This window comes from Ischnura elegans, chromosome 6 (assembly GCF_921293095.1).
Source record: "Ischnura elegans chromosome 6, ioIscEleg1.1, whole genome shotgun sequence".
Lineage (NCBI taxonomy): Eukaryota > Metazoa > Arthropoda > Insecta > Odonata > Coenagrionidae > Ischnura > Ischnura elegans.
The window spans coordinates 89,132,243-89,145,476 of NC_060251.1; the positions used below are offsets into that span (position 1 = coordinate 89,132,243).

General features: G+C 37.9%; 1 protein-coding gene across 3 annotated transcripts in view; it reads left to right on the forward strand.

The window, feature by feature from the left end:
- LOC124161137 overlaps positions 1 to 13,234 on the forward strand; it is a 40,823-nt gene that overhangs the window by 21,153 nt on the left and 6,436 nt on the right. For 2 of the 3 annotated variants that reach the window (XM_046537369.1, XM_046537371.1), the window contains exons 2-4: positions 4,511 to 4,803; positions 5,748 to 6,237; positions 7,326 to 7,623. In XM_046537369.1, the coding sequence (XP_046393325.1) occupies positions 4,511 to 4,803; positions 5,748 to 6,237; positions 7,326 to 7,623 (1,081 nt within the window). The remainder of the gene's footprint in view (positions 1 to 4,510; positions 4,804 to 5,747; positions 6,238 to 7,325; positions 7,624 to 13,234) is intronic. The other variant, XM_046537370.1, reaches the window with a different exon arrangement.

Consider the following 13,234-nt stretch of genomic DNA (forward strand, 5'->3'; position numbering starts at 1 on the left):
ACAGCAGCAGAGAAGTCAAGAGTGGAAGAATTCGAAACGTAGAGCTACAGAAGAATGATGAAGATAAAATGGATTGACCGTGTCAGTAACGAGGAAGTGCTTAGAAGAGTGGGAGAAAAGAGAAGCCTCCTGAAAACTTAAAGCAGAAGATGGGACAACTTAGTTGGCCACATTATAGGACATGATGAACTGATTAAGACCGTAGTCGGAGTCGTAGAAGGATAGGTGGAAGGGAAGAAGGACAAGGGACGGCTCCAAATGATTTACATAGGACAGATTATAAAGGACGTAAAAGAGAAGAAATACGTCGCTACAAAGACGTTAGCGATTAGGAGGGATAAATGCATAGCTGCGTCAAACCATTCTTAGGATTATTAACTAATGATGATGATGATACAATATAATGACACAATAAATTAAAATAAAAGCATTATTAGATAAATAAGTTAGCAAAATTAGAAACACTGATCTTATAGAATTTACATTCTAAAATCCATTACATATAATAATACTTAGCCTAAAGAGCACGTTAAATCGCACCTTGCTGGATTAGTCCAGGGCTGTATGACGGCATTTAAAGAGATCCATACTTAGCACAAAAGTGTTCGACTACACTAATAATGGTGCCTCAAACTATAAAGGTGTATCACTGAACCATGCTAAGATTTAATAATGTTTTCTTTTCACCTCTGTGCCTGTCAGGCACATTGCGCCTGAACTCAGCAATTCCATTATTGTGCCTGACGAAAGGGTAGATAAATGAAGAAAGTCAGAATAACTATTTGAGCACTCGAGTATCTTTCTACGTATTTGAATACTATCTCGGAGAACTAGATTACACTTGACAAAATCCTGATTTAATGAGGAAATTTACCTCTTCAATGCTCAAGCATAGGTGTTTTATGGAAATGTAAGCATATACAAGAGAAAATATAGTCTTCCACGTCCCTCCGTTTCTACATGAATGAAATGCACTGAACTAGGGCTTAGTACGAGGTGAGCTCAACCCTCACCTATCAAAACCAACCTTCGGGTTAAAGCATTGAGTCAGTGACGCTGCGTATTTGGGGGACGTAAGCTTTCGTGAAGGCTATAGCCGTTGAACGCTACGTTGCAAGAACGGTTTGAAAAGGGAGTACGAAAGAAAGCAAGGGAGAAGGAGGAAAGGAGAGAGAAAGTAGGGGAAATGTAGGAGGGGAGGGGGAGGAGGGAGGGTAGGACCTTGAAGGTCGCCGTGCGAGAGACGACTGGCCTTGCACTGGATTGGTCGCCATCCGAGGTGTCCTCTACAAGAACGCCGGGCGAATAAAAATATATCATAATGGAAACGTATATGGCTCGATAAAAAGCGTTCGCTGGAATTCAGAGGAATTGAGAGTACATTGGACAATTTATAGCTTTGGAATAAAAAAATTGATTGCGATTTAAGATTCTACTCTTACTAATTTATGCATGACTGGATTGATAATATTCATATGGGTACCTTGAAAATAAATAATCAATTTTCTATGCGTATGAAATTTGTTTCAATGAATTCATGGCGAGAAAAACAGTGATTAGTTAATTTTTTCAATGAAATTTTCACATCGATTCATGCATGTTTCATTTACAGATGATCAAGTTTTGGTGCTCTTTTGAACGCCATTTTTTACGTATTTTACCGTTACCTAGTGGTATGAATCTCACTAACTTTACGAAACTTTTTTTAAACGGAGCATGCTGGATAAAGATTTACGAAAGCTAAGGAAACGATGCATTTCCTTAAAATAGTTTTTAATGGATTATCATCATTGCAAGTATTCAATGCTAAACCCAAATGAATGTTGATGCTTGAATTTTTACTCCACCCAGAAATAAATGTTTAATTAATTTATAAAATAGTATTATTCTACTGTTAAAATTTTGTACGCAAAATATGATTCGTGAATTAACAGAAGTCTTGCAAAAACGATAGTATATGCTACGGGTGTGATGCCTAAGAATATTTATGACGTTAAATGTAACCTATTGATTTAATTCGATGATCACGCTCTCACCGGGCAATCAATCTATCACACGCTTACCTTATAATGCTATTGTAAAATAGGCGTGGGATAAAGATTCATGACAAAGCTCTATTTTAACATTTATCGGGGATGAAAAAAAAATTCTTTAGTCAAAAATTAAATTTTAATTAATGTTATAGTTGTGCTTGGAAAACAAAATTAGTTTCCTCTGTTGATGAAAATTTATTAATTTTACTCTGTTCGATTATGAAAATTTATTCAACTAATCAAATATTGGAATTTCCTCTTCATAATTCCATTTTTCAGTTGTAGCTTCCTATATTAAGGGTATGAAGTACGGAGTAAAAATAAGAAATTTATAAAATATGAAACTCTTTTAGAATTGCTAAAGTTTGTGATTGCAAATGCAAGGACTTTTTTGAGTTTAAACAGCTCACGCATGACTTGTTGCGACAAAAAATTCTAGTTATTGATCAACCGATATCGGGAGTTTCCATTACGACGGTACCTATCATAAAGGTGTTAGCACTATTGATTTCACTCTTTTTATTCTTCGTATTATTGCGTTGAAGCGAAGAACATTGGGAGTGGGGAGGTGGAAACCAGGGTTTATGGGTTCATTGATGAATGCAGTGTGTATGCAGAGCTAGAGAAGGAGATTCAATTTAGGTAAGGGTAAAGGCTGGGGTGACTAGTAAATACGCCGTGTTAACCTTCCTTCAAAGCCTATTTTTAATTTTCATTAAAACATTCTTCCAATTAAGGTAAGTTTACTTGGAATATTTAAGAAGCATTTAGTCAGTCTCCTCTCCCCTCGTGGACTTCCGTATGAAAATATAAATAAGGCCCACTCCCCTTCATTCTATCAAAAAATCATATTCACTTCGTTACTCTCTCTCTCGTTCAACAAACATCCTACCCTCTAACGATTTTTTCAAGATTCCCGCTCAGTATTCGCTTCATCCATACCTTCTGTCTCTTCTGTATCTCACCTAGAAGTTTCCTCTCCTTACCCACCATTTTCAGCACTTCGTCGTTCCTCATTCCTATACCTTTCACTTTCCGCTTCACCTTCTCCATTCTTCGCTTTAACCACATTTCAAACTCTTCCAGTCATCTCTCGTCCTCCTTCCTAATCATCCACATTTCCGCACCTTAAAGCGCAACGCTCCAGATAGCACTCTTCACTAGCCTGCGTAGCAAGGTTTTCGGGTTGACCGTCGCGTTGATATTATCTTCATGGCGACAGTTTCGCCGGTGTTGCAGCTGGCGTCTCCAGGTTCGAACTTTTGTTTCTTCGAAAGTTTGTAATCCTCCTTAAATTAATCTTTCATTGTGCGCTATCGTTCTTATTGAGAACCAAATACCCTAATAATTCCGAGGTACAATTACATATACTACGTCACGCGGTCCTAAAGTACGCGACGTTATGCAATTATCGGCCCTACACCCCGAAAGCTACACTCCACTTAAACACTGCTTACCTTTAGAGGGATCTTTTTTTCTCCCTTTTTTGTTCTTGGCTGCTAGGGTTAATGGATTATTATCATGATCTAAAATCATATCCTAGAACAATACATAAATTTTACAATGACTCTTTTATTCTTCAAAAAGGGAAATTCACTTCAGTTAATCAATCAATTAATAGGTGCTTCTTTTGATATAGTTGATTCATGTATATTTATAATGCTGGTTTTACTTCGCTGGCACTGTAACTATGGGATCCAATCCCTTCCCGTTTCTCTATAATGGTTGCAACGTGACCTCCGCTGTTATTCAACTCCCCGGTATCTGCTCACGGATCGCTGGATTCCTCCTTAGATGCTGTGCTCCCTGCCTCTCCTTATCACAGAACACTGGCGTCGATAATTGTTATCCAAATTTCCGTTATGTCAATCCAATTAACGTTCCATACTAATTTGGAATGTAAGACCTTGTCTTTGTCCCTTTACTCTTTCAATATGGCGATCAGTTCTCTGAATGCGACTGCCAATGACTGACTGCTGACTCAAGACTCATCCCGCTCCCTGCTTGGCAAGTGCCCTGATGACGTTGGACGACACGACCATCGAAACGTCGGCAGAGATGGAGAACCTCATCCGGTGGGAAACCCGAAACAACTTCAACAACGCCTATATATTTCGTCTCTTCCCCTCCTCTTTGTTCTAGAATATTCCATTACCCCTTTACTTCCTCTGGCACCTGATTCACCAGTAGTTCCTTTTTTAACCCGTGATTGGCTCTTTATGTTGCATTATTACCACATTGGTAGCCACTTCCATCCTTTCTGCTAAATTGCCGCCTTTATGCCCTGTGTTTCTAAGGTAACCCCGCGAATAACAACGGTATTGTCGTTCCGCGCCAGCACATGCTCTTAAAATACTCAAAATGGCGTCCAAAATTGCCAAATCACGCCAACACGGCCAAAATGGCGTGTTGCAAGTTACAAAATGGTTTAGAAATACTAAATAGCGATGAAAATACCTCTTTCCTTTCCATTGCAGGTTGTGGCCATCTTAGTGGCGCTGGTGGCGGTGGCGTCGGCTGACCCTTTCTACTTCCACGGCAACCCCGGATACTACCCGGCGGTGCCTTACGCCTACGGCTACGGCGGCATCCCCTACTCCGCGCCCATTCACATTTCTCTTGCCAAATCGGCGCCCGTCGTCTCACCATACGTGGCCCCCGTGCCAGTGCCTGTTGCTCCAGAACCCAAAAAGCCCATCCTCAAGTTGGTGGACGTTCAGGAGGCCACGCAGTTCCACTCACAGGACGGACGGGGACAGTTTCTGTTCGGGTGAGTTGAAAAATACCGTGGTCAAGTACAAGATGGCCCGAAAAATTTGCTGGGCGAATATCTACATTTGTTTAAATTCCTCGAACTCTGCACTTAATATATTGTAGATCAGTGGCACAGCGAGGGGGGTTTTGGGGGATAACCCCCCCCCCAGAGCCTTGAGATATTTTTAATTTAAATTCATTTCACTTAATTGCATTAATATTACTTATAGAATAGTGTAAGGATTTATAAAATACCCCCCAGAAAGCCGTAAAACTCACTAATTATCCTAAAATTTTCTGGGGAAGCCGCCGCACCTCCCAATTACCCTGGCAGGTATGCCATACCCCCAGACACCCCAGTATTAGTTGCGCCTAAACCCCTCCTATCCTTAACTCCTAGCTGCGCCCCTGTTGTAGATAAACGGGGAAGCATTTTATCGTCTTCTGGTAATAATTGCCTAAATGTCGTCATAATTTCAACAATTGCATTCCAGAGCGCATTAAGATTTTAAATTATTTTCAAAAGCCTAACATTCAATAAGGCTTGCAACAAAATATAAAATTTTAACCTAATTGAACTAGGTATGCCAGAATTTTCAAGATTAACATTTTTATTAGCCTTTTTTCACTGCAAGTCTCAGCCTGTTTCCATAACAGTCTTGATGTAAGAGAATTGCTCATTTGAATAAAAAATTTGAATAATATAAAAGCATATCGTCTTCTCAAAGTGCCAACCTGACGTAAATCCAGACGACGTTGAGGAAAAAAAACATTTAGCTTTATCCTTATCTTTTTCTCGTACTAATGTCTCGTTCTCATTGACAGCTTTTATTTTTATATCAGTTAGTAAGACATTACTGAAGTTTTTCATTGCAACAACTAACCCGATGGTAAACTCATATTTCGTTCATCCACTGCCCCGACCTTTTCACGTGCTATCATTGACCCAATCCTGACCAGATATAGTATCCCGAACCAAGCGAGGATCGAGTCCCGGACTTCAGACGGCACCGTGAGAGGCTCCTACAGCTACCTGGACCCAGTGGGCCGGGCCATCACCGTGCAATACGTTGCGGACGATAGCGGCTACCACGCGGCCTCCAACGAGCTCCCTGCCTCCGTCCCAGGGTCGGTCCCCCAGCCTTCGCAGCCCAGTAGCTACCAGCAGCGCGTGGCACAGCAGTACGCGGCCTCCTACCCGGCGCTCGTGCCCGCATCCATCGTGGGACAGCTGCCCAAGGCTGTAGAGGACTCCCCCGATGTGGCTGCGGCCCGCGAAGCTCACCTGAGGGCCCATCAGGCGGCCCTCGAAGCCCATGCCGCGGCCCTGGCTGCTGCCGAGGCTGGAGAAGGTGCTGAAGGGGCGACCCCGCTGAAGACGCCGGTGTCAGTCACGAACGACTCACCCTCGGACGAGGAAGATGTTGGTGAACAGGAGGAGGTTGACGAGGTGATTTAAAATAAATGCATGGCATGATCTAGAAATGGGTTTTCCAACAAAAAATTGTATAGTATAATTTAGTCTACTTTGAATTATGTAGAAACATTTTGAGGAAGGTCAAAATGAATATTTAAAAAACATGTAGCGATTAAAACGATGAATAGGAAATTCTAGTAATGGAATTTCAAACTAAAAAAACTAATAACTTAGTCCTGCTTTGGCTCATTAGTCCTATTTTTGAGGAAGGTTGAAATGAACTTTCAAATGTGTAACAAATTCATCAAAGCCTTTTTTATGTCCACAGTTAACCCAGTCTTGATTCCATGATGCTTGTACTTGACCCTATGGCGAACTCACAGTGAGTTTATTGGTTATATTCCACTTTTATTTGCTGATTCATTTCCAAGAAATATCATTTCCTTTACTGTTTAGCGGTCTGAGCATTAAAAAAGAGGAGATTTAGGTACTGAACTTTGAAATTGTCATTTATCTTTGTAGGCTTGTAGGAAAGAAATACACTTTGTAGGGATGGAAAAGTTTTACTAATTGTAATTATTTCCACAGTTATATATAAAGGTGTAGAAATTTGTGTTGTGTAAGCCGTCATTTGGCCGCTTCAGAGTAAGAATTTAAGCATAAAGGCTCTTCATGACTTATCATTTCAACCTTATCACATGCTACCTAGTGCTATCGATCCAGCTTCTTGTATGCTTACTTCATAGTACTAAATAGGAGTTTCGTTAATAACAATGTCAAGTGCAAGCTTTTTGGACTAGGAATTTACTGGAGTGTATGATGTAAAAGACTTGGGTTCGGTCTGTGGCATTTTAAATAAAAACATCATAATTCATGCTGACTCCGGAAAATGAAAAAGAGGACCTAAACGTTTGTCTGAATTATGATTATGCTTTGAAAAGACTTTCTACCTCCTATTTTATAAATGCATATGTATATTTTTAGCACAATTATAAGTCAATTTGCATCACTATTGATGTGAACTTAAATGTAATTTGACTTTTTAGGAAAGTGAATAATAAGTATGTATTTCGTTTTTCATCGATTTGGTAAATCAACTTAGTGTCATTTGCTTCTCACAGGAGGACGACAAGGCCATGGACGAAGCTGACGAAGGAGTGGTTGTGGAGAGCGACGCTCTGTCTGACAACAGCGCCGGCGGCGGCGCCACCAGCTACGAGGACGACCACGAGCTGACCTACGAGAAGGACCGCTACCCCAAGCTGCAGTACAACAGTCAGCAGGAGACCTACGACCCAGCTCGCGTCCACGATGAGGCCAACCAGGCGGTCATCGTGAACAACCCGGAGTTTGCCGAGTCACCAGTGTCCACGAGGATCGGCTCCGAGGGTCAGGAGAACCAGGCACAGGGTGGAGCAGGTTAATATCCCTCGCTTCCTAAATTACGTGGAGGGAATGCACTTTTCAAACCATTTCAATATATCGATGGCTAATTTCTAACAACAGGTATCTCAAATTTTGGCCGGTCAGTGTTAATATTGCTTATACTGTCAATAAAAAATAAAATTCAAGCAAAAGACAACTCTTTTTTTTGCAAATGTATGCTTCTTTTTCAGTTTGATGTATTTTTGGTTTTTACTTTCAATTAAAATCATATACAACTAAAAAATTTAATCGTGTTTATGCTCATCTGAAAAGTTGCGATTTTTGAGATACGTGTTGTGAGAACTTAGCCATCAATATGCTTCGTTAAGCTGTGCAGTCATAAGTATTCAAGATTGAACTAGAAAGAACAATGTTTTGCCAAATCGAAGTTTACCTCCAATTGAGATTCAGTTTTCAAGAATTAAAGGGGTCAATTAAAAGCTCATTAAGTAGAGCATTACGCTTTATCTTATTCACTCTGTACACCTTATTTTAAGGAGCAACTGTATTTTAGATGATTGATATACTCTCCTCGTTTACTTTTCTTTTCCTCTAACATTAAAAGTAGAAGACTGCTACTCTTCACTCGGAACCTCATTTCATCACAATCACCTATCTTGGATTACTGTATAACGCATTGAAAATGATTCAACCGTTCAGAACTGGTAGTGAACCAGCCGATGTTACTCCAGAAGAACAAAAATTTGTAAAGCTGGCTAGGAGGGGAAGAGCGGTTTTACTCACATCGGACGACACGATTATGCTCTCGGATCAGATTAGCAGCCGTCTTGTAATGAATGTCATCTTAGCTTGGGCGCAAAAAGTTACTTTTGCCACTATCAGTCCTATATCAAATCAAAATCAAACTTAAAAGAACAATTTGGTGCAAATTGTAACCCAGGGTTCACTTTTGAATGGTCCAAGGGGTTGAAGTGTATTAATGATGTGTAATGGTCAACAATATACTCCTAGTAAACATACTATGACCGGTAGAATGCTTAATAACAGTAATCACCGCATTATATTTCATCTTGGACATATATTGGAATTAGATTGGAGTTGGATCTTACAGGTACTTACTTACTTATCTTACAGATCTGTACGTATATACAATTACGGTTGCCATAGTTTTAAAAGACCGCGTATGTTACACGGCTTGGAAGCCTTGACTACTTGTCTTTTTTAAATTTTAAATATCTCACTATTTCTCATCTTTTTTCAAATACCATCAGTCAAAATAGGAATCTTTTGAAGGCTTTGTTCTCAACATATTCCTCTGATATTAGATGGCTATAAAATGCATTCAACTCTCTTTTAACCTGCAAAACTAATATTGATCGAACCTAAGTCTTCTCGGGATAGTAAATATTTTGAAGTTGGATATGAGGGGTGGAGTAATTACGCTCGCATCAGATTATACCATCAGTGCTATTTTTTAAAGCTAGTCTATAAGCGGTGGCGTATCTATGGGAGGGGTAGAGGGGGCTATAGCCCCCCCTTGGGTATCGAATTTACACTAGATAGAATGTTAATATTTTTCCGACCCCCACCACTGCTGGAATTTTAACCCCCCTTACCCTCCCTCTTGTCCGTATCCTGGATCCGCCACCGTCTATCAGTACAGTAGGTACAGTAGTTACTCTACTAGTGCAGTTTTCTACTATCGGCCTATTTTCTTCAAGATCCCCTCTATTATAATCCCCGTATGGAATCCTATCAAAATATTTGTGATCAACCACTCTTCAACTGCTGTTGCAAACTTTTTTGACGAGGTTGCATGTTCGTAGTTTCATTTTCAGCTTTCTTTGATAAGTGGAAATTTAATGTTGTGAATAAGTGATTTCATGAGAGACATGGAAACACTTTTGATTTTTTAAGAACATATGAATGAATGACATCCACTATAAGTAGCAAGAATTCGCCAAAAGCAAAAAAATATCTTTTAATCTGATTTTCATTTCTGAGGATCTATTTCGGCCATCAGAGCGACGTAAATTCAGTATTTAGGTACTTCTTGGAGTATTAATGAATAAGTTCTCAAGAATGACTCTTTTGCAAAACTTAGTTATCCATAAGCTCAATATTTAAATCAATGAGTATAATAGAAAAATAATGAATTCAATCTGAAGGATTGCAGGGCACAGTGAAATATACTCTTGTTATTAATAATAAGATATGATTATGATTGCATGTAAATGATTTTCTTTTTTGTAGCTAAATACTCAAAAAAGTAGTAAGTATATTGAAATTTCACGCAAAAATTTACCGTATCAATATAATCCATTTTTTGGAATGTTGTGCTACCTGAGTGACTAAGTAATCGAAAATACATTACGAAATAGTAAACAAATTCACTATAAAAATAATTTTAATGTTGAATTATTTTCCTTCAGCTCAGTCCTTGGTTTAATAATTTTTTTTTCATGAAGAAAATTAGGATTCGTTTATAACTTTTTATAACTTCTGCATCAATAACCGTAATGATCTTGTAACAATAACCGTAAGCGATCAATAGTTTGCTAAGGCAAATACCTTCTTTCATTATGATAATTATTGTATTTCCTCTGTTGACTAACTATAATCTGGCCATGTATTTTTCGTCATTTCTTCAATCAATCACCCTTGAGATCACATTTCAAGTGAGTGGTTTACACGTAATTATAAATCCTTCGTTCCGTATTGCAAACATTGTTTATTCCTATGCAGAAACCCGGTGTATTTTTGTTAATATTACAATTTTCAATGTCCTGATTATAATGGATTTAGTAATTATATAAAAAATTACTTGTTTTTATTTAGTAGCATAATGAAAGTATTCTCTAAATTCGTTATCAAATTCCATATTGGCTCTATTTATTTGCTACCAAAGCATTTTCCGTAAATTTTTAAATTCCATGAAAGATAGCTTTCAAATAATTTCACATAATGTTTTGGCAGGAAAACAATTTTATTCAAATATATCAATCAAGTTTTACACCGCCACCTATGGTGAACAAAATATACCTTTAGTCTCTTGTTTTTAATATCGATATATTTATACGTATATTTGACAATTAATTTGCTCATAAATCTATAATTTATAGGGAATTCGGTAAATCTCATGCAATTAACTGTCATCAACATCTCAAACGTGAAAAGGTTACCTCAGTTTTTACACCGATATGCTGTTCTTTTATGTGACTTTAAGGTAAACGTTGCCCAAGTTTCACCTTTTATAATTTGAAATTTTCAAAATGATAAGATTTGTTTTCAACTGTTAAATCGTCGTAGAATAGGAAAATTACGGTCGGTTGAAAGGTATCGATACACCCTGTAAATGTAGACTGCTTTTCAACCTCTTAATATATAGGATGAGGGAATATTCCTTTGGCAAAATGAGGAGACGTTCGAATATATTCGTTCGTTCGAATGTTCGTTCGGTATATGAGTTGTCACCAAGTCTAAAGGAAATGCGTCACAGAAGATTAGTATTAATGACGGGGAAAAACAGCTCACAAGGCCATTGCCATATACTAAGATGGTAACGTGGCTGGGAAGTGAACGTAGGTGTGTGTCGAGAAGAATAGATAGAATATGTATGGGATATAATATTTTTCCTTACAATTGTTTGTGACCTGTTAGGTTTTAATCGCTAATTTTTTTATGAATACACCTAAACTTTAATATGTTGTTTTCGTCAACCTTGATCAACAAACAAGGCTCTGCATTCGTATTCATACTAATATTATAATCGTTGAATGTATTTTGTCATGATTATTGGTGCTTAATCAGTTCTAAATAAATGAGAATGAAAGTTGCAGTTAACTGTCAAGTATTAAGAGACTTAGATGACTGCTCAAACGATGGTTATTTTTATTTTCTCAACTCATAACAATGCTGATTATCCTGATTTTCTAGTGAAAAGTATTGCACTTCGGTTTTTCAGCGATGGTAGAAGGGCGTGATTGCGTATTTGTAGGTTTTTGGACTTGTAGAATTTTGGCAAATATTTGCGTGAAGGTGTATAAATTAAATAAATATATAATCTGTGTTTTAGAGGGGAAAGATCGAATACGATGGAAAAATTAATTAAATTCATGCTAATTTAAGGGTTCCGAGTTAATGGCGTGGATAAAAATTCAGAGCCGTCGTAACTGGTGCATGAAAATATAATTTAATAAAACAGACTTTCAACCTTTATCTTATGCTTATGAAACTATTTATGCTAATGCAATTAATGAAATTGTTAAGGTCATACAACAGGGCTGCTTCACAACTCTCTAGTTGGTTCATAAAAATACATGAAAAATCTCCATTGTTTTAATGCAATCTAATTCAATCTCCACTTATTAGTGTAGTGAGAAATATAAGGAAGCCAACTTTCTAATTGATTGCCTCGAGAAAAAAAAACAAGTGATATTGAACGGGTGTTAATTGTATGCAAGCTTAAATGACTGATGAGCACTGGTGATACAATTTTTTATTTAATTTTCCATAGAACGGCCCTGTGCTAAGTTTATTATTAAAACCTTTGAAGGAAACTGGATAATTATCCTCAATTATTATTTTTGAAAAATGAAGAGACAGGAAATTATCTCTCATTAAAATTGGCGAATAATCGTAGTTTGCCCTCACATTATTAATTTTGTGTTGCATCTTTTCTGGCACTTTGAGGAGAGAGCCATTACCAGAGTACACAGACCCTCTCTCCGACGAACGCCTGTAAGGGCCTAGTTTTCCCAATATGATCGGCCTTTTTGGATCAATGTAAATCATATACCTTCAATATACAACTGTACCCAATTTATGTCGGAAAAATCTCCCTCTGTAACCTTCCCGGATTTTGGAAAAATTCTCCATTTATAATAAGCCATTTTTCTCCCCCCATAGTTGCTCTGAGCGGAGGCCCTCAAGCGAATTACGTTGGTTCTGCTGGTATTCCCCCATAATAATTTAGCTCCTGTAAATTCTGCATGCATGCGTAATGAAATCCCGTTTCCCTTAGGAATAACTTCAAGCCTCAAAATGGACCTTTATCCTTCCATAACTATAGTTGAACAGGTTTATTCTAAGGATAAACATAGATGAACATAGACGGACAGAGTTCTGCATGCTTATATAGGCAGAGTTAGCCTAAAATAGGAGAATTAAAGAAGTGAGAACATTGCGAAAAATTCGGATACCCGAATAAAAGCAATTAAAAGCTGCTTATCAGCACGTCACTCAGGATTGTTAGGAAATTTTCCCGTATAAAAGACTCTACCCTTTTCGAGTAACAAGTCTTCTCGCCTTCTATATTGGTCTTTCACTTCCTCCTATCCTGTTTATCGTATCTTTTGGTATTAATGAGTCATACAATCTTTTTACGTGTCTCAAAAATCTAACACAATTATTTATTCTCTTTGGTTAAAGTATTTACATTTCGTTGCTCCCATACATTGGTATTTCTCGCTTTATCTGCTCTTTTTTTCCTTACCATTGATTTCGAACTCAATCTCCTGCTTTTAATTTATATATTTAGCTTCTGTAAGTGTACAAGTTTAAGTTCCATTTTATGATAACGGCTAAGTCTAAAAAATTATCATTTATGCCTTACTTTGGTATCTTTGCATGCTATACATGATGC